Below are 26866 nucleotides of genomic sequence, written 5' to 3' on the forward strand. Positions count from 1 at the left end.
ACCTCCCATAACTCCCTAGTATTCAATCCCACCTCCTTGACCCCATTTATGGGTACCTGCAGCCTTCATTGCCCACCTGTGTCCTCACCTCTAACCAATTCCTCCTACATCTGGGCTCTCCCAGACCTTGCCATTTCCTCCAACACTGCATTCTTCAAAAAGGCAAGTCAGGTATCTTCACTGAGGTCCTACAGCCCTCACAATCCCCCTCCCAGCCCTGACACCGCTGTGTCCAAACTGCCTTCCTGACTTCCAGGGCAAAGACTGGGCACCCAGCACATAGCAACTGCACAGTGAAGTTGCTAAGTGGAAGCTACTATTATTACTCCAATAGCAACAGAGCAGGAGAAACCAGCACTGCATTTTATAGGCAACAAACGCACCCCACAGAGCTAAGTCTTTGCTCAAAATCAAACATCCCCAAGGGGCAGGTGGAAGATTCCAACTCCTAATGGGCTGGAGTTCGAGATCAGCCTGGCCAACATGGTGAAACCCCCCTCTACTAAAAATACATAAGTTAGCTGGGTATGGATTAGTAGCGCCTGTAATCCCAGCTACTGGGGAGGTTGAGGCACCAGAACTGCTTCAACCCGAAGGCAGAGGTTGCAGTGAGCAGGGATCCGACAACTGCACTCCAGCCACGCCAGCCTGGGCAATAGAGACCCTGTTTCAAAAACAAACACCCCCCCCCGCGCCACACACACAGTTTTCCACCAGCCTTCCTAGACCTATAAAATTTATGACACAGGCTGGGCATGATGGCTCACACCTGTAATCCCAGCACTTTGGGAGGCCAAGGCAGGCAGATCACCTGAGGTCAGGAGTTTGAGACCAGCCTGGCCAACATGGTTGAAACCCCGTCTCTACTAAAAATACAAAAATTAGCCGGGTGTGGTGGTGGGCGCCTATAATCCCAGCTACTCAGGAGGCTGAGGCAGGAGAATTGCTTGAACCCGGGAGACAGAGTTTGCAGTGAGCCAAGATCGTGCCACTGCACTCCAGCCTGGGGGACAGAGCGAGACTCTGTATCAAAAAAAAAAAAAAAAAAAAAAAAAAAAAAAAGCGGACCCAGTGGCTCACACCTGTAATCCCAGCACTTTGGGAGGCTGAGGTGGATCACCTGAGGTCAGGAGTTTGAGACCAGCCTGGTCCACACGCTGAAACCCCATCTCTACTAAAAACACAAAAATTAGGCTGGGCGTAGTGGCTCACGCCTGTAATCCCAGCACTTTTTGAGAGGCCGAGGCAGGTGGATCACCTGAGGTCGGGAGTACCAGACCAGCCTGACCAACATGGAGAAACCCCTCTCTACTAAAAATACAAAATTTGCCGGGCATGGTGGCACATGCCTGTAATCCCAGCTACTCAGGAGGCTGAGGCAGGAGAACCGCTTGCACCCGGAAGGCAGAGGTTTCGGTGAGACAAGATCGCCCCATTGCACTCCAGCCTAAGCAACAAGAGGGAAATTCTGTCTCAAAAAAAAAAAAAAAAAAAAAAAAAAAAAAAAGAGTTATGACATGTAAGGCAACTGGAACTTTTAACATTTATTACACGTTTAACAATATTTCAAAATTATTGATAATTCCTTTGGATGTGATACGCTTTGTAATTATATTTTAATGAGCTCTCATCTTGGAGAGATACATTCTCTCCGAGATACAAGAAATATTTATAGAAGAAATCATCCGATGCCTGAGATCAGCTTCAAAAGAACCAAGGATGGGGCAGGGACGGGTTGTAGGTGGTCGGTAGTCACGGCTGTGTACTGGGTACAAGGAGGTTCGTTGTACTGTTCTTCCGTCTGTTGCGCAGGTTCGAAATGCTTCCTAATTAAAAAGTCTAAAAAGGGACTTGGCAAGCTCCCATGCAGCCTTCAACCCCACAATACGGAGAGTACTCAGGTCCGAGGCGTTCCTGCTCCCCAGCTCCCTGCAAAAACAGCGCCAGGCAAGGTCGCGAGGTGAGGGCGATGCTTCTATGGGGGTCCCGCCGACAGCATCGCGATCCTCAATGGCTCAGCGACTTGCGGCCCTTGAGCATTCGGCGAAGGATGACCTGGACGCCGGCCGGCGTGCTCAGGCGCCGGACCCAGCCGTGCTTGTTCTTCCGTTTGATGTTGCTCGGCTGATACTCGTTTCCGCGAGTCTTGCCCCGGGCCGGCTGTGGGATGGGGAGGCCCCAGGCGTCCGGGAACCCCAGCCAGGCCCGGGGCTGGAGCCACCTGCGTGGGTAGAGGGACGGCGAGAAAGGTCAGACGGGGTGCTGGGTGACCTCGGCGCTCAACCTCTCTAAGCCTCTGCTCCCGGGGACAGAGCCTGACTGCAAAATGCGCTCCATAAATGCGCAAGTCACTGGCAGGTCATGCGGGCAGTGAACAGTAGCGCCAGCCTCCGACGCCCTTATTCCCAGATTTGGGGAAGGGTTCCCCTTTGAGGACTTACCTGCCACCCAGTAACGCTGCCGACCTACTCGTGGGGCCCAACAGGGATCCAGCCAAGAGAGCCATGTCCTCAGTGGGTCCGGCAGGCCCGGCCGCCGGCGATTCCGGAGCCCAGAAGCGCCCAACCCTGGAACAAAGGATTATGGGAAGTGTAGTTTCTCCTAACGTGCAAAAACAGGCCGTTGGGGAAAACCCTTAAGTTGTAGTTCTGCGCCTGCGCAACAGAGGCGCGCCAGTCTGTCCACGGAGCAGGGCTCTTCATACAAACGAAAAGGTAGCCGGCGAACGGCGCCTTTTCAGCATGCGCATGCGTACAAGGCATTATCTCCCGCGGTCAGCTGGGAGCTGTGCTGCAGTTGTCTCTCCTGTTGACCGGCAGAGGGTGCCCCGCGGTGGCCGGGCGCAGCTGGTGGCAGCCGCAAGAAGCGGCTGGTTGGTCTTACCACCTCCAGCTGGGCAGATGGCACACAGCTGGCTGGCAGCTTGTCCTGGCTGCAGCCAAGTCTCCGCCTCTTGGCAGGAAGCCGAGGAGGCCTGAGTTCAAGCTCGCCGGGTGTCCTTGGGATGGTCCCTGCGCCTCTCTGGGCTTTCTCGATCTGTAAAACTCATGGATTGCAAGCTTGTCTTTGACAATCTTGCCTCCATTTCGGACCCTAGAAGAATTTTCCTCTGTTGTTAGAACCAAAAAAAAAAAAGGAAGAAAAATTTTCTGATACTCAGATCTGAACCCCTCCCCTACTCACACACTATCCTTGGCTCTCCATTTCCCCAAGTAAAACCTGCTCAGCCCTTCCATCAGGCATGCAAAACCCTGTACACACACCGTCTTACATTTCAGCCACGCCCTCCTCTCTGCCTGGTGTTCCCCAACCGCCCTTTAAAAATCCTCTCCTCTCCTCCAAGGGCTGAGTGAAGTGTGGCCCATGCCTGTCATTCCAGCATTTTGGGAGGCTGAGGAGGGAGGATCCCTTGGGGCCAGGAGTTTGAGACCAGCCTGGGGACATGGTAGCAACCACATATAGCCTCAAGTACTCTGAAGGTGAGGTGGGAGGATTCCCTGAACCCAGGAGTTCCAGGCTATAGTGAGCAATGACAGCGCCAATGCACTCCAGCCTGGGCAACGGAGTGAGATGCTTTCTCAAAAAAAAAAAAAAAAAAAAAAAAGGAGCCCTCTTCTCTCAACCGCTGTCCATTCTTCTGGCCCAACTGCCTTCCCTTGACTCTCTCCCAAGTTCAGGGGCTCCTCAAGGGCCAGGGGCCTGGGGCTGTATCCCTACAAGTGCCAACTTGGGGTTGATACAGAGAGGTGCTTGCTAAATGAATAAACTGTATAGTCTCCCAGAAGTGCCCTTAGTGAGCAAGAGTAGGTGTCTGGACGGAATCCAGCTCTGGCAGCAAATTCCAGGGGATGGGAGTGGCCAAGCAGCAAGGAGCATTTAACCCCTCCTCCCCCGAAGCCCATCCTACCTGTAGCATCATTTAGCAAAACATCACCACTACAATAACGCCCATAATATATGGAGCACTTGTTATATGCATGACACTGATGAGTGCTTTACCTACATAGTAAACTTATGAGAGGATTAATTTCATAAAGAAATAAACAGAGGCTCAGGAACGTGAAGTAACTTGCCCAAGGTCACACCTCAGCAAAGGGCAGAGGCTGGATTTGAGACCTGAGCTCTCCTGAGGGCCTACCGTAGCCCCGCCGGCACCACAGAGCTGGGATGCCTGCCTCTTGCTATCAGCCCTCCTCAGAACCATGGCAGCCATAGGTTAAATCGGCTGATTATGAAATTCAAACTCTCTAATTACCCACAGCTCTAAGACTTTCCTTGAAAGCTTTAGAGAAGCCCGTCACGATGGCTCACGCCTGTAATCTCAGCCCTTTGGTGAAGCCGTAGGCGAGCGGATTGCTTAATGCCCGGAGTTCGAGACTAGTCTGGGCAACATAGCGAGACCTCGTCCCTACCGAAAAAAAAAAGGGGGGGCAGGGGATGGAGGTGGGGTGAGGGAGGTTAGCAAATAATGGTTTCCAGGGCTTGGAATTACACAGCCTTGGGTTCAAGTCCCAGCTTTGCCCCTTGCTTGATTTATGTTCTTGTGCCCTTTATGAGCCTCAGTTTCCCCACTGGAGACTGGAAAAAGATCTTGGAGTCTCTGCTTCTAGAATGGAAAGGTCGATACGGAGAGAAGAGAGTGGGAGCCTCGTTTGGAGAGGAACAGGACAATTCGGAGGCAGGGGCTGGGAGGCAGGGGCTTGGGAGACCCATTTGCGGAGAGAGGGCCCCGGCCGCGCACTCCCAGGCGTCCCTCAGACCTTAGACTGCAACCCCCTTCTCCGCCTTGAGCCAGGCCCCATCCTCCCGCAACCTCGGGGCACCACCAAAGGGGCGGGGTTGTTGCTCCCAGAGCCCGCCTCCACTCCGGAACTGCCGCCTCTGATTGGGCTTGTAACTAGGCCAGGTCAATCCGCAGCTGTGATAGGCCGAAGTGCCCGCCCGTCGGCACATGGCTTCGCCTACTCGGGGGAGGAACTTAAAGGGCCGGCTCTTTCCGCGGCCGCGGGATGCCCCTGTGCTGACCGCCAGGGGCCGGTGCCCGCCCGCGTAGACGCTCCCGGCCTGACTCCGCGCCACCATGTAAACGGCGCCAGCAGGCGGACGCTGGCTTCTCCGCCTGGGACCCCTCCGCCCCGACCCGGGCCCCGCGGCCCTCGATGAGGTGAGCGGGGAGCGGGCCCCAAAAGGAGAGATCGAAGCCCCGGGGCCTCCACTTCGGAGGAGTGGTGTCCACCAACCCCGCGTTTGGGCTCCTAGGAAGCCACGGAGCCCCAGTGGGCTCGACCCCGCTGCAGGAATGACGAACACCTGGAAGGCGGGGGCCAGGGGCGGGGAAGCGGGACTGGGGTGGCGCCTGTGCGTTGCCCTCTGCAATCCGGGATTAGGGCCCCACTCGAGGTGCGGGGCACAGTCTGCTTCCCCTCCAGTATGTCTGGGGCCACTGCGGGCTCAGTCTCGGGCGTGCGTTACCTTAGCGGCGCCCAACCTGGGGTGGGGGGCAGGCAGGCAGTTGGCCCCATCTCCAGGCCCCAGACACCTAGACAATGGGGGTGCACTGCTCGGGTATCCCCCCTTAGGTTATGTAACCGCCTGTGGTTGCCATGGACACGGGGGCGGGGGTGGCCCAAGGAGTGGGATGGAGGCTTGGAGGCCCCCAGCCAGGGCCTTGCCTTTCCCATCCTCTTCTCCACCTCCGGGGACTTGTGTAGCAGATCCCCCAGAATCCAGAGTGCCAAGGAGGAAGTTCAGAGTCTAGCTTCCTCTCAGAGTATCTGGGTCTCAGCTTGGCCCTCTATGAAACAGGCCCTGGCTCACCCCGGTCTAGGGGAGCTAAGCAAGGCTTTCTGTGGCTCAGTTCCCAACCCCCTCTCCCAGGGCCTCATCTTTCAGGAGTCAGATTCAGAGCCAGGAGTCTCACTGGGGGCTCACCAAAGATTTGCACATTTTAAATGCCTTAGGAGGCCATGGGGATATGTGAGTTAGTGAGTGTATACCTGAATGAGTTAGTGAGTTAGTGCATACCTGAATGAATAAGTTAGTGTATACCTGAATGAATTAGTGTATACCTGAATGAATGAGTTAGTGTATACCTGAATGAATGACTTAGGAGGCCATAAATGGTATAAACTCCAGCTTGTGGGGAGGGGGTGTCTTCAGGCTGGTCCATGTTTGCCACAATGTCCCCTTCTCCAGGAACATCCCCCACCAGACCCCACCACCTTCCCTGTGGACACCCTATGGGGTAAGCCACATCTTTCTCTCTGAGGATAGACTAGGGTGGCCCAGGAGGGTGTCTGACTACCACAAAGGCACTGCCCAGACAAAACATCTCAGGGCAGGATGGCTCACACCTGTAATCCCAGCACTTTGGGAGGCCGAGGCAGGCGGAACATTTGAGGTCAGGAATTCAAGACCAGCCTGGCCAACATGGTGAAACCCCATCTCTACAGAAAATACAAAAATTAGCTAGACATGGTGGCGCCTGCCTGTAATCCCAGCTACTGAGGAAGCTGAGGCAGGAGAATCGCTTGAACCCAGGCGGGGGAGGTTGCAGTAAGCCGAGATACTGCCACTGCACTCCAGCCTGGACGACAAAGTGAGACTGTCTCAAACACACACACACACACACACACACACACACACACACACACACACCCCTCAGTGCCATGGCTCACTTGCTCTGGCACTCCCCAGACTGGAGTCTGCAAGGGTTCTCCTAAGGCTCAGGGAGTGCATGCTGCAGGGTAGAGGGTTCTCGTTGAGACAGCACCTGAACTGGCTGCTGTCCCCACTCACAGGACACACCATGCTGACCGGGGTGACCGATGGTATCTTCTGTTGCCTGCTGGGCACGCCCCCCAACGCCGTGGGGCCACTGGAGAGCGTCGAGTCCAGCGATGGCTACACCTTTGTAGAGGTCAAGCCCGGCCGCGTGCTGCGAGTGAAGCATGCAGGACCCGCCCCGGCCGCTGCCCCACCTCCGCTATTATCCGCATCCTCGGATGCAGCCCAGGGGGACCTTTCTGGCTTGGTCCGCTGTCAGCGCCGGATCACCGTGTACCGCAATGGGCGGTTGCTGGTGGAAAACCTGGGCCGAGCCCCTCGAGCCGACCTCCTGCACGGGCAGAATGGCTCTGGGGAGCCGCCGGCCGCCCTGGAGGTGGAGCTGGCAGATCCAGCAGGCAGCGATGGCCGCTCGGCCCCCGGCAGCAGCAGCGGCAGCGGCAGTGGCAGTGGCGGGCGGCGGCGGCGAGCCCGGCGCCCCAAGAGGACCATCCATATTGACTGTGAGAAGCGCATCACTAGCTGCAAAGGCGCCCAGGCCGATGTGGTGCTGTTTTTCATCCATGGTGTCGGCGGTTCCCTGGCCATCTGGAAGGAGCAACTGGACTTCTTTGTGCGCCTAGGCTATGAGGTGGTGGCTCCTGACCTGGCCGGCCACGGGGCCAGCTCTGCGCCCCAGGTGGCCGCAGCCTACACCTTCTATGCGCTGGCTGAGGACATGCGAGCGATCTTCAAGCGCTATGCCAAGAAGCGAAACGTGCTCATCGGCCATTCCTACGGGTAAGTGAACCCTGGCACGTGGGGTGGGGGTGAGGGATGGGGGTCAGCAGGGACTGACAGTCACAAAATACTGAGCTTTTGGCTGGGCCCTGTGGCTCACGCCTGTAATCCCAGCACTTTGGGAAGCCGAGGCGGACGGATCACCTGAGGTCTGGTGTTGGAGAACAGCCTGGCCAAGGTGGTGAAACCCCGTCTCTACCAAAAATACAGAAATTAGCCAGACATGGTGGCACGCACCTGTAGTCCCAGTTACTGGGGAGGCTGAGGCAGGATAATCGCTTGAACGAGGGAGGTAGAGGTTGCAGTGAGCCAAGATTGCACCATTGCACTCCAGCCTGGGTGACAGAGTGAGACTCGGTCTCAAAAAAAAAAAAAAAAACAAAAAACTGAATCTTCAGCCCAGATGCCGCTGATGCCTGTAATCCCAGTGCTTTGTGGGGCCAAGGCAGGAGGATATCTTGAGGCAAGGAGTTCAAGACCAGCCTGGGCAACATAGGGAGACCCTAGCTCTACTAAAAGTACAAAAATTAGCTAGGTGAGGAGGTGCACACATATAGTTCCAGCTACTTAAGGGGCTGAGGCAGGAGATCACTTGAGCCCCAGAGGTTGAGGCTGCAGTGAACTGTGATCACACCACTGCACTCCAGCCTGGGCAACATGGCAAGACCCTGTCTCTCTTTAAAAAAAAAAAAAAAAAAAGGCTAGACACAGTGGTGCACACTTGTAGATGGATCACTGGAGATGAGCCTGGACAACATGGCAAAACCCTCTCTCTTAAAACAAAACAAAACAAACAAAAATCCTAATTTTTCCCCTTGAAAAAAAAAATCCCATTTTTTTATTATTTAAGTTTTACTTTTTCTTTTAAATAGAGATGGTGTCTCACTATATTACCCAAGATGTTCTTTAACTCCTGGATTCAAGTGGTCCTCGCACCTCAGCCTCCCAAAGTGCTGGGATTACAGGTGTGAGTCATTGTGCTCAGCCTTAATTTTTTCTTTTTTCTTAGATGGAGTCTCGCTGGGTCCCCCAGGCTGGAATGCAGTGACGAGATCTCGGCTCACTGCAAGCTCCACCTCCCAGATTCATGACATTGTCCTGCCTCAGCCTCCTGAGTAGCTGGGACTACAGGCACCGCCACCACACCTGGCTAATTTTTTGTGTTTTTAGTAGAGACAGGGTTTCATCATGTTAGCCAGGATGGTCTCAATCTCCCAACCTCGTGATCCTCCCTCCTCAGCCTCCCAAAGTGCTGGGATTACAGGCATGAGCCACCGTGCCCAGCCAATTTTCAAGTTTAAAAAAAATAATATAGAGATGGCGGGGGTCTCATTATGTTGGCCAAGCTGGTCTTGAACTCCTGGGCTTAAGCCATCCTCCCTCCTTGGCCTCCAGACATGGTGGGATAACAGGCATGAGCCACTATACCAGGCTGAAAGCTCCCATTAACATATGTAATCAGACAGGGATTTCCATCATCACTGATATTATTTCACATTGTTCTAAAGCAGTGTTGCTCAGGCCAGGTGCAGTGGCTCATGCCTGTAATCGTAGCACTTTAGGAAGCCAAAGCAGACAGATAACTTGAGGTCGGGAGTTCAACACCAGCTTGGCCAACATGGTGAAACCCCATCTCTACTAAAGGTCCAAAAAATTAGCGAGGCATGATGATGCGTGCCTGAAATCCCAGCAACTCGGGAGTCTGAGGCAGGAGAATCACTTGAACCTGGGAGGCAGAGGTTGCAGTGAGCGGAGATCACACCACTGCACTCCAGCCTGAGCAACAAGGTGAGACTCCGCAAAAAAAAAAAAAAAAAAAAAGTAGTGTTGTTTAATCCCAGCGCTAACATTTTTGGCCAGGTTATTATTTTTTTTCTGTGGGGGGCTGTAGGATGTTTAGATGTTTAGTAGTATCCCTGGCTTCTGCCCAGTTGATGCAACTACACAATCTAGTGTTGATCATGACAGTCAAAAATGTCTTCAGAAGTTGCCAAATGTGCCCTGGTGGGCAGAATTACCCCTGGCTGAGAACCACTGCCTTAGACTAAGTTCAAAAGTCAGCTGCCCTGGAGATCCCTGTGCATTCAGGAAGGGCTCATTGGAATCCTGTAAATTCTAGGCATTTACAAAGGCATGGGTTACTGAAATTCACTCCTGCTTAAAGGGCAGATAATACAACCTAAAACTTACCAATAACCCTTCCATGGAAGGCTTGGTCCCCAGGGCTTGACCACTACCAAGTGGCCTCATTCTTTCCCTTATCCAAGAAGAAAGGCAAGATAGGAACAGCCAGGTGGGTTGAGCACCACTGTTTTAGAGATTCTAGCCTATGCAATTAGACAAGAAAAAGAGGCCGGGCACAGTGGCTCACACCTGTAATCCCAGCCCTTTGGGAGGCCGAGGAGGGCAGATCACGAGGTCAGGAGATCGAGACCATCCTGGCTAACATGGTGAAACCCCGTCTCTACTAAAAATACAAAAAATTAGCCAGGCATGGTGGCGGGCTCCTGTAGTCCCAGCTACTCGGGAGGCTGAGGCAGGAGAATGGCATGAACTCAGGAGGCGGAGCTTGCAGTGAGCCAAGAACGTGCCACTGAACTCCAGCCTGGGCAACAGAGTGAGACTCTGTCTCAAAAATTAAAAACAGAAAAAAGAGAAAAAAAGAAAAAGAAATAAGTGGCCAGGTGTGGTGGCTTACACCTGTAATCCCAACACTTTGGGAGGCTGAGGTGGGAGGACTGCTGTAGCTGAGGAGTTGCCAAAGACCAACCTGGGCAACCTAAGCAAGATCTTATCTCTACAAAAAATTAAAAAGTAAAAAAAAAAAAAAGTAAAAAAAGAAAACAAGGAAGTTACATAAGTATCTAAAAGAAAGGAATCCAGACTGAGAGGTAACAGCTCTTGTTTGTTTATATTTGTTTATATGATAACATACTCAAAAGTTGATGCTTATGATAAAGTATTCCTCTAATGAAATGAGCATCCACCTGCCAGGCACAGTGGCTCACACCTGTAATCCCAGCACTTTCAGAGGCTGAGGCAGGCGGATCACGAGGTCAAGAGTTCAAGACCAGCCTGGCCAAAATGGTGAAACCCTGTCTCTACTAAAAATACAAAAATCAGCTGGGTGTGCTGACAGGCACCTGTAATCCCAGCTACTCAGGAGGCTGAGGCAGGATAATCATTTGAACCCATGAGGCGGACGCTGCAGTGAGCCGAGATTGCACCATTGCACTCCAGCCTGGGCAACAGGGCAAGACTCTGTCTCCAGAAAAAGAAAACAAAAAACACCCACCTATAATAGTTCCCATGACCCCATAACAATGCTATGAGGTCAGCACATTTACAACTTCAGGAATGTGGAGGCTGAAGCTCACAGAGGTGAAGCAACCTGCCCAAAGACATACAGGAAGTCCCTGACACAATCACATCTGCCTTACTCCTGTCTGTATCCTTTCTTCATTACGGCAGGGGCTGGCAAACATTTCCTTAAAGGGTCAGATAGCGAATATTTCAGGTTTGCAGGTCATACAGTCACTGTTGGAACTTCTGATAAAACTTTATTTAGGAAACATTTTTTGGCCACGCACGGTGGCTCACGCCTCTAATCCCAGCACTTTGGGGGGCCAAGGTGGGCAGATCGCCCGAGGTCGGGAGTTCAAGACCAGCCTAACTAACATGGTGAAATCCTGTCTGTACTAAAAATACAAAAATTAGCCGGGCATAGTGGTGGGCGCCTGTAATCCCAGCTACTCGGGAGGCTGAGGCAGGAGAATCATTTGAACTTGGGAGGTGGAGGTTGCAGAGAGCTGAGATCATGCCACTGTGCTCCAGCCTGGGTGACAGAGTGAGACTCTGTCTCAGAAGAAAAAAAACAAAAACCAAAAACTTTATTTAAAAAACATTTTTCAAATCTCCAAAAGTGTTAACTGTATTTACAAAAGCAAATGACTAGCCCAGAGACCGTACGTAGTTTGCTGACCCCTGCTTTAGTAGGAATGAGGAACTGAACTTTGGGGGCTCCTCAGGCCACGCCCTTCCATCTTGTATAAGGAAGACAGATATGTCTTGCCCAGAGGCAGGTGGCGGAACATCCTAAAAGGGAAGGGATAGTAGGAAACCGTGACCTCCTCTGGGCAGCCAGAAGCATTTGTTTAATCAGATTGCTTTCCTAACACTTGCTGATAAGTAATTCTTACTGCTTTCGGGTCATGGTGACTTTCAGAATCTGACAAGGGCCAGGCACAGTGGCTCTATAATCTCAACACTTTGGAAGGCCAAGGTGGAAGGATCACTTGAGCCCAGGAGTTCAAGACCAGCCTGGGCAACATAGTGAGACCCCCCATCTCTACAAAAATTTTTAAAAATTAAAATAAAAAGTCTGGTGAAGCTTCTGGATCCAGATTCTCTCTTCAAAATAAGTTCCATCCTCAACACTCAATCTCACACTTTCACGGTATTTGAGAGGCCGTACCCATCCCTCACCCCTTCAGGTGTCCACGGACCCCAGGGGAAGAATCTTGGCTTTCAAGGTTCTTCTTGGACCTTCTGGGTAAGGAGAGGACATGAACCCCCTCACCAGGATGGGTGTCACGGCTCACACCTGTAATCCCAGCACTTTGGGAGGCTAAGGCCAGAGGATCGATCACTTGAGCCCAGGAATTCAAGACCAGCTTAACCAACATAAGGAGATTCTGTCTTTATAAAAAAAATTTTTTTTTTTGAGATGGAGTCTTGCTCGTTGCCCAGGCTGGAGTGCAGTGGCACGATCTCCGCCTGCAAGCTCTGCCTCCCAGGTTCACGCCATCCTCCTGTCTCAGCCTCCCGAGTAGCTGGGACTACAGGCGCCTGCCACCACGCCCGGCTAATTTTTTGTATTTTTAGCAGGGATGGGGTTTCTTTTTTTTTTTTTTTTTTTTTTGAGACGGAGTCTCGCTCTGTTGCCCAGGCTGGAGTGCAGTGGCCGGATCTCAGCTCACTGCACTCTCCGTCTCCCGGGTTTACGCTATTCTGCTGCCTCAGCCTCCCGAGTAGCTGGGACTACAGGCACCCGCCACCTCTCCCGGCTAGTGTTTTGTATTTTTTTAGTAGAGACGGGGTTTCACTGTGTTAGCCAGGATGGTCTCGATCTCCTGACCTCGTGATCCACCCATCTCAGCCTCCCAAAGTGCTGGGATTACAGGCTTGAGCCACCACGCCCGGCCAGGGACGGGGTTTCACCGTGTTAGCCAGGATGGTCTCGATCTCCTGACCTCGTGATCCGCCTGCCTCAGCCTCCCGAAGTGCTGGGATTACAGATGTGAGCCACCGCACCCGGCCATAAAAATTTTTAAAAATTAGCTGAGCATGGTGGCACATGCCTGTAGTCCCAGCTACTCAGAAGGCTGAGGTGGGAGGATCACTTGAGCCCAGGAAGTCAAAGCTGCAGGGAGCTATGATTATGCCACTGCACCACTCCAGCCTAGGTGACAGCAAAACCTTGTCTCAAAAACAGAACAGGCCAGTCCCAGTGGCTCACGTCTGTAATCCCAGCACTTTGGGAAGCCAAGGTGGGCAGATCACTTGAGGTCAGGAGTTCTCGACCAGCCTGAGCAACATGCTGAAACCCTGTGTCTACTAAAAAATACAAAAATTAGCCAGGTGTGGTGGTGAACACCTGTACTCCCAGCTACTCAGGAGGCTGAGGAAGGATAATCAGTTGAACCCGGGAGCCAGAGGTTGTAGTGAGCTGAGATTGTACTCCAACCTGGGCGACAGAGTGAGACTCCGTCTCAAAAACAAAAACAAAAACAAACCAGGCCAGGTGCAGTGGCTCAAGTCTGTAATCCCAGCACTTTGGGAGGCTGAGGCGGATGGATCACCTAAGGTCAGGAATTCAAGTCCAGCCGGACCAACATGGTGAAACCCCATCTCTACTAAAAATACAAAAATTATCTGGGTGTGGTGGTGTGCAGCTGCAATCCCAGCTACTCGGGAGACTGAGGCAGGAGAATCGCTTGAACCCAGGAGGCAGAGGTTGAAGTGAGCCAACATCGAGCCACTGCACTCCAGCCTGGGCGACAGAGTAAAACTCTGTCTCAAACAAAAACAAAACAAAACAAAACAAAATGGTCACTGCTTGTATCCTGCTGACCGCCTCCCTTCAATCCTCCCATCACCCCACCCGTTCCGGGCAGTGTCTCTTTCTGCACATTCCTGGCACATGAGTACCCAGACCTAGTGCACAAGGTCATCATGATCAATGGCGGAGGCCCTACGGCGCTGGAGCCCAGCTTCTGCTCAATCTTCAACATGCCCACCTGCGTCCTGCACTGTTTGTCACCCTGCCTGGCCTGGAGCTTTCTCAAGTGAGTGCCCCCATCCCAAAGGCCATGATCCTGGCCCTGGCGAACCCAGGCGTCTGCTCGAGTTGGATGGGAGGGGGGCTGTACTGCTGGGACTAGGGCTGGCATCGGGGGCACCCTGCGGCAGGCGGGCTGGCGTGAGGGGCTCTAGCAGTGCCTCTATCACCACCAGGGCCGGCTTTGCCCGCCAAGGAGCCAAGGAGAAGCAGCTGTTAAAGGAGGGCAACGCTTTCAACGTGTCATCCTTCGTGCTCCGGGCCATGATGAGCGGTCAGTACTGGCCAGAGGGCGACGAGGTCTACCACGCCGAGCTCACCGTGCCGGTCCTGCTTGTCCACGGCATGCACGATAAGTTTGTGCCCGTAGAGGAAGACCAGCGGATGGCCGAGGTAGAGGAGGGCACCGGGGGCGCCACAGCTACAAATCCCCAGGGCGCAGCCCAGGAGGGGCGTGGCCTCTGCGGGGGGCGTGGTAGTGTTTGGTGGGCGTGCTTTCTTCCCAAGGGGGCGTGGTCGCCGGGTGGGCATGGTGTCTAGATGCTGCATCTTGTTCTGACCCCAGGCAAACAGGAGCATTAGGTCTAGCATCAAAGGTATAATCTAGAAAGCAGGGCTGCCCTGGACAGGTGTTAGCAATTATGCACCGTCCCCCACAGCATGTAAGAAGGCTCTCTTCACAGCGGAGGATTTGTATAAGAGACCCGTGACTATATAATTCTAGGAGACTGGCACTAGGGGATCTTTAGATTAGAAACTCTAATTAGCGAGTTCAGATTAGAAAGGGTCTGGGGATCCTTAGCACTTAGAATAGCCTTGGATACTAGCCTGGCGAGGTGGTTCACGCAGATAATTGCTGCAACTTGGGAGGCTGAGTGGGGCGGATCGGTTGAACCCAGGAGTTCAAGGCTGCAGTGAGCTATACTCGCACCACTGCACTCCAGCCTGGGCGACAGAACAAGACCCCATTTCTCAAAAAAAAAAAAAAAAAAAAAAATTAAAGTATAGGTCTGTACTGGTGGTTCTTAACTAAGGAAGATTCTGCCCCCAAGGAACACGTGGAAATGCATGGAGACATTTTTGGGTGTCACGACTGAGGGGGAGGGGGTACTACTGGCATCTGGTGGATGGAGGCCAGGGATGCTGCTCAATACCCTACAAATGCGCAGGATAGCAGCCCCACACCAGCTACCCCCCACCCCCACCAGCAAAGAATGATCCAGCTCCTAATGTCGGATCCTCCTCCGGGTCAGGCGCGGTGGCTCGCACCTGTAGTCCCAGCACTTTGGGAGACCGAGGCGGGCAGATCACCTGAGGTCAGGAGTTGGAGACCAGCCTGGCCAACATGGTGAAACCCCGTCTCTACTAAAAATACAAAAATAAGCCGGGTGTGGTGGCGCGTGCCTGTAATCCCAGCTACTCGGGAGGCTGAGGCAGGAGAACCTCTTGAACCCAGGAGGCAGATGTTGGAGTAAGCCGAGATTGCGCCACTGCACTCCAGCCTGGGTGACAGAGCAGGACTCCGTCTCCAGAAAAAAAAAAAAAAGAAAGAAAGAAAAAAGAAAATCCTTCTCCGGGCGTGCTGTACACACTTAACAAATGCTGGATGCCTGAATTCTGGATGAATGCCTGAATTCTGGATGAATGCTGGATGCCTAGTTCGGCTCCAGCAGGGCGACAGGCCATCCTCTAGCTCCCCCTTGAGTGGAAGTGGAGAGATGCAGGGTAGATGGGAGGAGGGACTTTTAGATGCTGCGGGCCAAGTGTGGATGGCGGAGTCCCAGGGAAGCCTGGCCTCTCGCTCCACCCTCCTGCCCCCGCCTACCCTGAGCCCCGCGTCTTCTGCAGATTCTGCTCCTGGCATTCCTGAAGCTCATCGACGAGGGCAGCCACATGGTGATGCTGGAATGCCCCGAGACAGTCAACACGCTGCTCCACGAATTCCTGCTCTGGGAGCCCGAGCCCTCGCCCAAGGCTCTGCCCGAGCCACTGCCGGCGCCTCCAGAAGACAAGAAGTAAACGCCGGGCCGGCGGGGCATCGCTTGGTGAGCACAGCCGCAGCAGGAGGAGGCCGGAGCCTGCGCCAGGTCTGCAGCGCAGACCACCTGGGCAGGCCGTTCGCTCCGGTGGGCGGGGCCAGGTCAGGGAGACGCCCCCAGGCTGGCTGGGCGGGGCGTGGCATCTGAGAGAGCCCAGCGGACACTCCGCTCTCTGCTTCGGTCCCGCGGGGCCCATCGGTGTTTCGGGGCTGCAGCCGGGACCCTCGCGGAAGATGACCTTGTACAGAAGCTCTCCCTCACTTTCCCCACGACGCCACGGTCGAGGCAGGCCCCCCACCCCGCTCTCTGTCTTCCGTGTCAGCCGTGCTTGATCCTGGGACCCACGATCCCCACGGGGACCCTCGGGGCCCCATCCCGTTGCCCGAGACCCTCCCTACCCCCATTCCTCGGCGCTGGGAGCTATTTTTGTCCAAGGTGGGAGGGATGGGGGGGCTAGCGCCACAGAACCTGCACATCTCAACCTGTAACTCAATAAAGAGAAGTGACAATCGGAGTCTCCGGACCTGTGCTGGGTGACCACAGGGCAGGGTGTTCACCGCCCGGAGCCTCAGTTTTCCCATCTGCAGACTGGGCTCAGGCTGATGCCTCGAGCTCAGGATCGACTTCGACAATGTCTGGGATCCACGTTAGCTTCCTGAATTTCCCCTCACACCTTAGAAGGCTGGGCCTCCTTGGACAGTATTCCCTAGGGCAGGAGGCAACTTAACAAGAGGTGAGCCCGGCCGGACGTGGTGGCGCGGTGGCTGACGCCTGTAACCCCAGCACTTTAGGAGGCCGAGGCGGGGGGATCACGAGGTCAGGAGCTCGAGACCATTCTGGCTAACATGGTGAAACCCCGTCTCTACTAAAAATACAGAAGATTAGTCGGGCGTGGTGGCGGGCGCCTGTAGTCCCAGCTACTCGGGAGGCTGAGGCAGGAGAATGGCGTGAACCCAAGAGGCAGAGCTTGCAGTGAGCCGAGATTGCACCACTGCACTCTAGCCTGGGCAACAGAGCGAGACTCCGTCAAAAAATAAAAAATACAAAGACGAGCCAGGAATGGTGGCATGCGCCTGTAGTCCCAGCTACTCCGGGACCCTGAGGCCGGAGAATCGCTTGAACTTAGGAGGTGGAGGTTGCAGGAGCTGATATTGTGCCACTGCACTCCAGCCTGGGCAACAAGGCGAGATTCCGTCTCAAAAAAAACGAGATGAGCCCTTCTCCGGCTGGAAGAGATCCAACCGAGGTTTAGGTAAAGATCGGGGTAGGTGCTGCATGGAGTTAGAGTTGCCATAATTGAGTGCCCACTGTATTCCAGGCTGTGTTTTGAATGCCTGCCGCCCACTGGTTCACTGAATTCGACTCATCCAACCCCACCCAGCAAGTTAGGATCTTTTACTATCCCCATGTTATATCTTTCAGCTTGGTTTAGGGTCACCTTTGTCAAGAAGATTTTTCTTTTGAAACCACCAAATCTGTGTTTTAGTTTTTTGGTGTGGTTTTTTGGTTTTTTTGTTATTGTTGTTGTTTGTTTGTTTGTTTTTTGAGATGGAGTCTTACTCTGTCGCGCAGGCAGGAGTACAGTGGCGCCATGTCAGCTCCCTGCAACCTCCGCCCCCCACCCCCTTCAAGCGATTCTCCTGCCTCAGCCACCGGACTAGCTGGGATTACAAGCGCTTGCCACTGCTCCCAGCTACTTTTTGTATTTTTAGTAGAGACGGGGTTTCACCATCTTGGCCAGGCTGGTCTTGAACTCCTGATCTCGTGATCCACCCGCCTGGGCCTCCCAAAGTGCTGGGATTACAGGCGTGAGCCCCTGCACCTCGCCTACATTTTATTCTGATCCATATATATCTAGGCCTATCTGTGGTTCCTGTGCATTACAGGAGGAGGGAGGAAATCTTTCCTTCCGTTCTATCCTTTCCCCACTGGTTTGGGAGCTCCATCTTTAGTTTAGACCAGGGGGGCAATTGTGTCCATTGGCAACTTCTGGTGACATTTTTAATCGCCATGTTTGGGGGTGCATGGGTGTTGCTGGCTTCTAGTGGATGGAGGCCAGGGACGCTGTTCATCACCCTGCAATGCACGGGACAGACCCCACAGCAAAGAATAAGCCAACCCCAAATGTCATTAGGGCCAAGATTGGAAAACCCTGTGTTAGACAAATCCCATCTCTTCTGGGGACTCTAGATTCTTTACCAATGTCCTGTTTGTGTATTCTGGGGCGATGGCACAGTGTCATAACTCCTGTGGCTTTATTATTAGATTTGGCACCTGGGAGGCATCCCCGTTTCACACTTTTTTTTTGAGACAGAGTCTTGCTGTGTTGCCCAAGCTGGAGTGCAGTGGCACAATCTTGGTTCACTGCAGCCTCAGCCTCCTGGGATCAAGCGATTCTCTTGCCTCAGCCTCCTGAGTAGCTGAGATTACAGACACCCGCCACCATGCCTGGCTAATTTTTGTATTTTCAGTAGAGACAAGGAGTCTCACTCTTTCGCCAGGCTGTGGTGCAGTGGCGCGATCTCGGTTTATTGCAACCCTCGCCTCCCAGGTTCAAGTGATTCTCCTGCCTCAGCCTCCCAAGTAACTGGAATCACAGGCGCTCACCACCACACCCGGCTCATGTTTTGTATTTAGTAGAGACAGGGTTTCACCATGTTGATCAGGCTGGTCTTGAACTCCTGACCTCAGGTGATCTACCTGCTTCAGCCTCCCAAAGTGCTGGGATTACAGGCATGAGTCACCACGCCCTGCAGGGTTATTATTAATAATAATCCCCCCCCTTTTTTTTTTGAGACACAGTTTTGCTCTTGTTGCCCAGGCTGGAGTGCAATGGCCCGATCTCAGCTCACCACAACCACCGCCTCCGGGGTTCAAGCGATTCTCCTGCCTTGGCCTCCCAAGTAGCTGGGATTACAGGCATGTGCCACCACACCTGGTTAATTTTTGTATTTTTAGTAAAGACGGGGTTTCTCCATGTTGGTCAGGCTGGCCTCGAACTCCTGACCTCAGGTGATCTGCCCGCCTCAGCCTCCCAAAGTGCTGGGATTACAGGCATGAGCCACCGAGCCCGGCCAATAATCCCATTTTATAGTGGAATAAACAGGTTCCCAGAAGCAACAAGGGAGGCTGGGGTTGCACAGTGATCCTGAAGAGGGTCCTGGCCCTGCTCACGCCTCATCGCACAGGCAGCCTCTTGAGGGCCCCCACACCTCCCCTTCCTCCAGAAAGTTTTCGCCTGGGCTGCACTGCTAGACACTTTGGGCTCTGAGCCACACACTTTGCTCACATGACCTTATTTTAAAATTTTTATCGTTTTTTTAAAAGACAGGATCTTGATATCGCCCAGGCTGGAGTGCAGTGCTGTGATCGTAGCTCCTCGCAGCCTCCAACTCCCAAGCTCAAGCAATCTTCCCACCTCAGGCTCCCAAGCAGCTGGGACCACAGGCCCACCCACCACATCCGCCTAATGTTTTTACTTTTTGTAGAGATAGAGTCTTGCTATGTTGCCCAGGCTGGTCTCAAACTCCTGGGCTCATGCTATCCTCCCGCCTCAGCCTCCCAAAGTGCTCAGATTACAGGCGTGACACCCAGCCCTGACATGACCACATTTCATCCTTACAATGATCCCCTGGAGTAGGACCTCTTTACTGCCCCCACTGTACAACCGAGGAAACCCAGGCTCAGAGAGATAAAATACTGGTCCGAGGTCTCACGGCTGGGTAGCAGTGACCTTGGCTCTTAAACTGGGTAGATACCCTGAGTGCAGCTGAAGATTTGCCAGTCCATCTCGCCATGTGGGTGTCCCATGTCTGGGAGGTAAGAGCAGGCTCTATCCATTCTGACAGGAACAAACTGCCAAAGTGTTACCAGAAAGGGGTCCTGATCCAGACCCCAAGAGAGGGTTCTCCAATCTCACACTAGAAAGAATCCAGGGCGAGTTCATATAGTGAAAGCAAATTTATTAAGAAATGAAAGGAATAAAAGAATGGCTACTCCATAGACAGGGCAGGGCTGCTGGTTGCCCATTTTTATGGTTATTTCTTGATGATATGCTAAACAAGGGGTGGATTATTCATGCCTCCCCTTTTTAGACCATATAGGGTCTAAAGGGTAACATCTTGATGTTGACGTGGCATTTGTTTTTTTTGTTTGCTTCTTTGAGACGGACTCTCGCTCTGTTGCCCAGGTTGGAGTGAAGTGGCACAATCTCAGCTCACTGCAACCTCTGCCTCCCAGGTTCAAGTGATCCTCCTGCCTCAGCCCCCCTAGTAGCTGGGATTACAGGCACTTGCCACCATGCCCAGCTAATTTTTGTATTTTTAGTAGAGACGGGGCTTCACCATGTTGGCCAGGCTGGTCTTGAACTCCTGACCTCAGGTGATCTGCCCGCCTTGGCCGCCCAAAGTGCGAGGATTACAGGCATAAGCCACCGCGCCTGGCCAGGCATGGCATTTGTAAACTGTCATGGCGCTGGTGGGAGTGTAGAAATGAGGACGACCAGAGGTCACTCTTGTCGCCATCTTGGTATTGGTGGGTTTTGGCCGGCTTCTTTACTGCAACCTGTTTTATCAGCAAGGTCTTTATGACCCATTATCTTGTGCTGACCTCCTACCTCATCCTGTGACTTAGAATGCTTTAACCGTCTGGGAATGCAGCCCAGTAGGTTTCAGCCTCATTTTACCCAGCTCCTATTCAAGGTGGAGTTGCCCAGGTTCAAACGCCTCTGACAGAAGCACCGGACTGTTCCTAAGCACCTTCTGCTTCCCTACTTGTCCTCCTCCCATGACAGGGAGCTCACTACTTACTACCCCTCCAGCAGTACCATCTGTAACAAAGTCCTCTCTCAGACTGGGGGAGATCTGCCCTGGTGTTCCCTACACACACACACACACACACACACACACACACACACACCCCTTCTGAAACCAGAGATGGGGGCTGCTGTCAGCACAGGGCAGCTGGAACGTTCAAACATTTCTTCCCAGGCTGGACGGCCAACTCCCCAGCACTCAGCCCCGGGCCTGAATGTCCTGGGGACGAAGCTGTCGCTCGCCTTCAGCCAGGAAGACGAGGAGGGCGCGGTGCAGCAGGTGCACCCCCAAGCGCCGGCGACGAGCAGGTGGCCAGCCTGCCACCACTCCATAGCAGTGCCCTTGTTTCTGGTTGGTGAGCGTCTGGATCCCTGGAGAAATTGGATGTGAGGTCACAGGGGCAGCCATGGGGACACTGCCCCATCCAGCAGAAGTGTGTGACAGCAGGTGGCTGGGTACGGTGGCTCACACCTGTAATCCCAACACTTTGGGTAGATCACATGAGGCCAGGAGTTTGAGAACAGCCTGGCCAACATGGTGAAACTCCATCTCTACTAAAAATACAGAACTTAGCTTGGCATGATATGGTGATATATGCCTGTAATCCCAGCTACTTGGGAGGCTGAGGCACAAGAATCGCTTGAACCTGGGAGGCAGAGGCTGCAGTGAGTTGGGATCATGCCACCACACTCCAGCCTGGGTGACAGAGTCTCACACACACACAAAAAAGTATGTGACAGCAAACCCAATGTGTATTGCCCTTGAGTGGGGATAAACCAGTGGAGCAAAATACATGCATGTTCAGGTTCAAAGTTGGTGCTCAATAATTGCTCAGTCAACAAATGAACACCCTTCAGAAGGAAAAAAAATGAGGGAACTAGAAAGCCAAATGCCTTTCATATGACCCCCATTCTATGTACCAGGCACCCACCTAGGGCTTCCACAATACACGCCTCCCGTGTATAAGCCTCCACAGCGACCACATGCTGGAAGCAATGTAGGGACACAACGCCGCAACCACTGGCCCAGATGTCCAAGATCTGACGCACCTTGGGGCAGGCCTGGGGGGGCTAGGGCAGAGTCCGGAGTCAGCACTCCCAATCCCCTCCCCTGCCCGTGGCCTGACTGCCCTCGATGAACCCTGATCCCCATCCTCACACCTGTTTTCTTGACCGCCCATGGTGACCAAGGGCTTCCCAGAGGTGGACATATGGCCGGGCCCTCGTCCCTTTGCCCACGTAGAAGATGGCACGGACGAAAGTCTGAAGGCGCTCAGCTGGGGTCAGTGAGAAGGCTCGGGCTGGCAGGTCCTGAGTCTCCCTGGATGAAGGGGGCAGCTCAGACAGGGAAAAGTGGATACAGTGGTCCCCAGAGGCAGTCCTTAAAGTCACATGTCTAGTGACTCCTGATTACAGGATCAGAGAAAGGCAGTGGCTCCCCAAAGACATTCAGCAGCTTGCTTTTTTTTTTTTTTAGACAGAGTTTCACTCTTGTTCTCCCGGCTGGAGTCCAATGGCACGATCTCAGTTCACTGCAACCTCCACCTCCCAGGTTCAAGCAATTCTCCTGCCTCAGCCTCCCGAATAGCTGGGATTACAGGCATGCGCCAACACGCCTGGCTGATCTTGTATTTTTAGTAGAAATGGGGTTTCTCCATGTTGATCACACTCATCTCTAACTCCTGACCTCACGTGATCTGCCCACCTCAGCCTCCCAAAGTGCTGGTATTACAGGCATGAGCCACCATGGCCGGCTGGGGCTCACGTCTGTAATACCAACACTTTGGGAGGCCAAGGCAGGAGGATCACTTGAGGCCGGGAGTTTGAGAACAGCCTGGCCAACATGGTGAAACCCCATATCTACTAAAATTACAAAAAAAAATTAGCTAGAGATGGTGGCACATGCCTGTAATCCCAACTACTTGGGAGGCTAAGGTACAAGAATCGCTTGAACCCAGGAGGCAGAGGTTGCAGTGAGCCAAGATTGCACCACTACATTCCAGCCTGGGTGAAAGTGTGAGACTCGGCCTCAAAAAAAAAAGAGGAAAAAAAAGTGGCTGGTGGGGTGGCTCACACCTGTAATCCCAGCATTTTAGGAGGCCAGGGTGGGCGGATCACCTGAGGTCAGGAGTTCAAGACCAGCCTGGCCAACATGTTTAAACCTCATCTCTACCAAAAATACAAATATTAGCCAGGTGTGGTGGCGGGTGCCTGTAATCCCAGCTACTTGAGAGGCTGAGACAAGAGGATTATTTGAACCCAGGAGGTGGAGGTTGCAGTGAGCCGAGACGGCACCATTGTACTCTAGCCTTGGCAACAAGAGTGAAACTCCGTCTTAAAAAAGAAAAAGAAAAAGAAGATGCTGATAATTAGAGAGGGCCAGTCCCTTTCTTAAGGGTACACAGTGAATAAAAACCAATCCCCAAATTTTCTAGCTTCCATTTCTGGGGCTTTCCTGCCCTAAGTACCTGGGGTCCAGCAGCAGATATGTGAAGCTAGACTTCACGACCCCCTCCCGCCACCTCCTGGCAGGATCTGGCTGCTCAAACTGCTGGGCCAGCGCGTCTTCATCTGCCTGGACATCTGGAATACAGCCTGTCCGCAGGGCTGCAGCCAGTTCTAGGCTGTGCCCTGAAAACTCTGGGCCTGGAAGTCAAGGGAGATGGAGGAAGAGATGATTCTGAGATGGGGAGGGAAGTGGGGCTGAGAGCTGGGGTTCTCCGAGAGATTCCTGGAGGCTCCCTGGATTCCACGTGCCCTGGGGAGACTAACCAGGGGCAATCTGGGCTTCTTTCAGCCGCTGGAGGTAGAATCGCCGGGTGAAGGGTGTGACAGGGCCAGGATTCTCACCAAGCGCTCGCAGCCCCTGCAGCAACTCCAAGTCAGACACAATGGAGACTGGCGGGTGCTGGCAACAGCCGACAGGGTCTCTGCCACCTGTAGAGCTTGCCTCATCCTCTGTCAGCCAGAGCGTGGCCATGTCACTATCAATGGATGTCTGGTGCTCCCACAGGCCGTGGCAGTCAGAAGCTCCAGGGGGTGGTGTCTGTGGGGGGCTGTGAGCTGGACTCCTGTCTAGGAGAGGCATGGAGGAAGGGCAGGACTGGAAGCCAGCAGCATTTGGTGGGGTCAGAGTCAGGGCCTGCAGACGGGCATTCAGTTCTGCCTCCGTCCCCTGAGACCTAGGTACCCTCTGTGTGGCATGGACAACATGCAGAAGTCCCTGCCTGGTCAGTGGCAATGACCCAGCCCAGGGGGGAGTATCCGAGGCTGGGTCCTTGGCTCCAGAGACCTCAACTGCTGTGATGAAAGAGGCATCTGAGCTGTAATCCCAGTGCCCTGGAGGGGACGCTGAGCTCCTATCTTTGTCCACAATTTCAAGGGGAACAGGGAGGCTGGGGGTTCCTGGGTCAGCCTCCAAGCCCGTGTCCCTGTTGTCACCTCTGCATGGCTGCGTTTGGAGTGCTATGGAGTCCAGCATCTCATCAGGAGATCCAGAGAGGCCTGGAGCTGCAGGTGAGAGTGGGGGTCAGAGAGGAGAGGAGGAAGGATGAGACAGCGATGGGAATAGGATCAGACATAAAAAGGAGATAGGAATGTCTGAGGCCGAAAAAGCTGGCCACAGAGAGTGGACATAAGACAGAACCAATAGGCGGGGTGGGGGAGACAGTGGATGCCAGGGATTGGTCCAGAAGTCAAGCCCCAGCAGCCCTGCAGGCCCTACTCACTGCCAGGTGCAGCCTCGGGCTCCTGGGTCTCTGCCCCGATCCGGGTCCGGGTCCTGGTCCGCGTGTCGAGATCCTGCAGGACTCGCGCACACTCCAGGTGCCCCTGCTGCAGGGCCAGGTCCAGCGGCCGGAGTCCGTCCTACAGGGGCGCGGTCAGCAGGGGGCGCTCGAGGCCCTCTAACCTTCCTTCCTTCCCTCCCTCCCTCTGGGCTCGCCCAGCCTTTCTTTGCCCGCGCAGTGCCTCCCAACCTGGTCGCGCAGCGCCGGGTTTGCTCCTTGGCTCAGCAGCAGCTCCAGGCCGCGGCGGCAGCCCCAGGCAGCGGCCACATGCAGCGGTGTCAATGCCTCGACAGATCTGGGGCGGCAGCGCAAGAGGGGTCATTGCGGACTCAGCCTCCCGGCAGGAACCCCGATCTCCGCTCTGGGGACCGGGAGCCTTCGTTCTCGGCCCCCTGATCTCCACTGTCCACCCTGGGACACTGCCCTTGGAACCTAGATGCTATGACCTCAGGCCAGGACCCAAACCTCTGCCGTCTGACCCTGGAGCCTCCACCACAAGATCCGAACCCTTGGTCCTAGCGCAGCCCCATTCCCCGCCCTCGGTCTGGGGCCCCAGCGCCTCCCTCGAGCTCTAGTCCCTGCCCTTGGACCCCCAAGTTCCCTCCCCAAGATTCCCCCAAACCCCACCCTCGGGCTCCGAGGCCCTGGCCCGGGATGGTGGGGCGCCCCTTCCCGGATTCCCAGACTTCGGCTTGGGGAGACCCCGCCCCGGACCCAGGCTCTACCTTACCGAGCGTTGGGGTCCCCGCCTTGGCGCAGTAGGGCCCCGAGGCAACGCAGGCCGCGCGGGTGCCGGGCTCCGGCAGCCAAGTGCACAGCAGCTGCGCCATCCTCCAGCACCAAATTAGGGTCCGCGCCGCAGCGCAGCAGCTCCTCTACCGCCCTGCAAACACCGGGGTCAGAGTGGACTCGGGTCAAAGACCCCCACTCCTGGCCCGCCCCCGGCCCCGCCCTCACCACGGCTCCTCCTCCCGCAGCGCCGCCCGCAACCTGCGAGCCAGGAGGGCCTCGGAGCACATGCCCTGGCGGGGTCCGAAGCGCACCGCCTGGGGGGTCGATTTCCTACTTCCCGCGGCTGGCTTGTGGGCATGCGCCGCTCCGCCCCTCGGCTCGTGGGGACCCTCTCCGGGGCTGAGCAGGGTTCCCAGCCAGGCCGCCCCGCGCCGCACCGGGGTCCACATCGGGGTTCGAGAGCTTTGGTGTTCGCAGAGGCCCGTGACACCCGGAGGCGCTCAAGCAGGGCTGGGACCGCCGATAAGAGCCCGGGCGGGAGGATGCCACCGGGTGTGCCACTATCTCATTTAAAAACGGGAAACGCAAAGGCACCCGCCTCGAGTGGGTGGAGCTATGATTAGGAAAGTCCGGGGTGCCCCAGGTCTTTAAGTCTCAGGGAATCTTCTGCAAGGGTGGCCTCTGGGAGGGCGCACGGCCTTATGAGAGGCTTAGGCCAGGCACGGTGGCTCACACCTGTAATCCCAGCACTTTGGGAGGCCCAGGCAGGAGGGTTGCTTGGGCTCTGGAGTTCGAGATCAGCCTGGGCAACTTGGATAAATCCTGTCCCTACAAAAAATACAAAAAACTAGCCGGGCGTGGTGGCTTGCGCCTGTGGTCCCAGCTACTTGGGAGGCTAAGTTGGCAGAATCTCCTGAGCCCGGAAGTTCGAGGATGCAGTGAGCCATGATCACACCACTGCACTCCAGCCTGGGCAACAGAGCAAAACTCTGTCTCAGAAAATAAACAAGTAAATGAATACATACATACACACATACATAAAATAGAGGCTTCAATTTCCAACCCCCAGGCCAAGGGCTCGGCTTACTCCTTTAATCATAGTGCTTTGGGAGGCTGAGGCGGGAGGATCGCTTGAGGCTACTAGTTTGTTATTATTTTTCGTTTCTTTTTGTGAGTGCAGGAGTTTGAGACCAGCCTCGGCAACAGAGTGAGGCCATGTCTGTCTGTTTGTTGTTGTTGTTGTTGTTGTTTTTGAAACAGATCTTACTCAGTTGCCCAGGCTGGAGTGCAGTGGCGCAATCTGGGCTCACCGCAACATTTGCCTCCCAGGTTCAAGTTATTCTCCTGCCTCGGCCTCCTGAGTAGCTGAGATTACAGGCATGCGCCACCACGCTCGGCTTATTTTTGTATTTTCAGTAGAAATGAGGTTTCACCATGTTGTCCGGGCTGGCCTCGAGCTCCTGACCTCAGGTGATCTGCCTGCCTCAGCCTCCCAAACTGCTGGGATTACAGGCGGAGACCTTGTCTTTATTATTTATTTATTTATTTATCTATTTATTTATTTATTTATTTTTGAGACGGAGTTTTG

At 54.2% G+C, this 26866-nt stretch overlaps 3 protein-coding genes across 5 annotated transcripts; 1 reads left to right on the forward strand and 2 right to left on the reverse strand.

Annotated features, from left to right (window-relative positions):
• Positions 1–1524: 1524 nt before the first annotated feature.
• MRPL34 (mitochondrial ribosomal protein L34) lies at positions 1525–2582 on the reverse strand. Its single transcript, XM_007995712.3, has 2 exons — positions 2442–2582; positions 1525–2221 (listed from the first exon to the last, which is right to left on the reverse strand). The coding sequence occupies exons 1-2, from the start codon at positions 2504–2506 to the stop codon at positions 2008–2010; spliced, it is 279 nt and encodes a 92-aa protein (XP_007993903.1). The 5' UTR covers positions 2507–2582; the 3' UTR covers positions 1525–2007.
• A 2398-nt stretch (positions 2583–4980) lies between these two features.
• On the forward strand, positions 4981–16459 carry ABHD8 (abhydrolase domain containing 8). Its single transcript, XM_007995711.3, has 5 exons — positions 4981–5164; positions 6801–7566; positions 13743–13913; positions 14083–14299; positions 15755–16459. Exons 2-5 carry the CDS (start codon positions 6809–6811, stop codon positions 15923–15925), a joined length of 1317 nt encoding a protein of 438 aa, XP_007993902.1. The 5' UTR covers positions 4981–5164; positions 6801–6808; the 3' UTR covers positions 15926–16459.
• Positions 16460–19119: 2660 nt separating this feature from the next.
• ANKLE1 (ankyrin repeat and LEM domain containing 1) lies at positions 19120–26205 on the reverse strand. Of its 3 annotated transcripts, none has more exons than XM_007995703.3 (9): positions 25504–26204; positions 25277–25429; positions 24736–24841; positions 24487–24625; positions 23531–24268; positions 23227–23404; positions 21920–22079; positions 21691–21829; positions 20858–21130 (listed from the first exon to the last, which is right to left on the reverse strand). In XM_007995703.3, exons 1-9 carry the CDS (start codon positions 25725–25727, stop codon positions 20958–20960), a joined length of 2010 nt encoding a protein of 669 aa, XP_007993894.1. In that variant the 5' UTR covers positions 25728–26204; the 3' UTR covers positions 20858–20957. The 3 variants fall into 3 exon arrangements, with proteins under 3 accessions (XP_007993896.3, XP_007993894.1, XP_007993897.1); XM_007995706.3 differs by having other exon boundaries at positions 23609–24268; positions 25504–26203; XM_007995705.3 differs by lacking the exon at positions 21691–21829 and having other exon boundaries at positions 19120–21130; positions 23609–24268; positions 25504–26205.
• Between the last annotated feature and the right edge of the window lie 661 nt (positions 26206–26866).

This window comes from Chlorocebus sabaeus, chromosome 6, assembly GCF_047675955.1.
Source record: "Chlorocebus sabaeus isolate Y175 chromosome 6, mChlSab1.0.hap1, whole genome shotgun sequence".
Classification (NCBI taxonomy): Eukaryota; Metazoa; Chordata; class Mammalia; order Primates; family Cercopithecidae; genus Chlorocebus; species Chlorocebus sabaeus.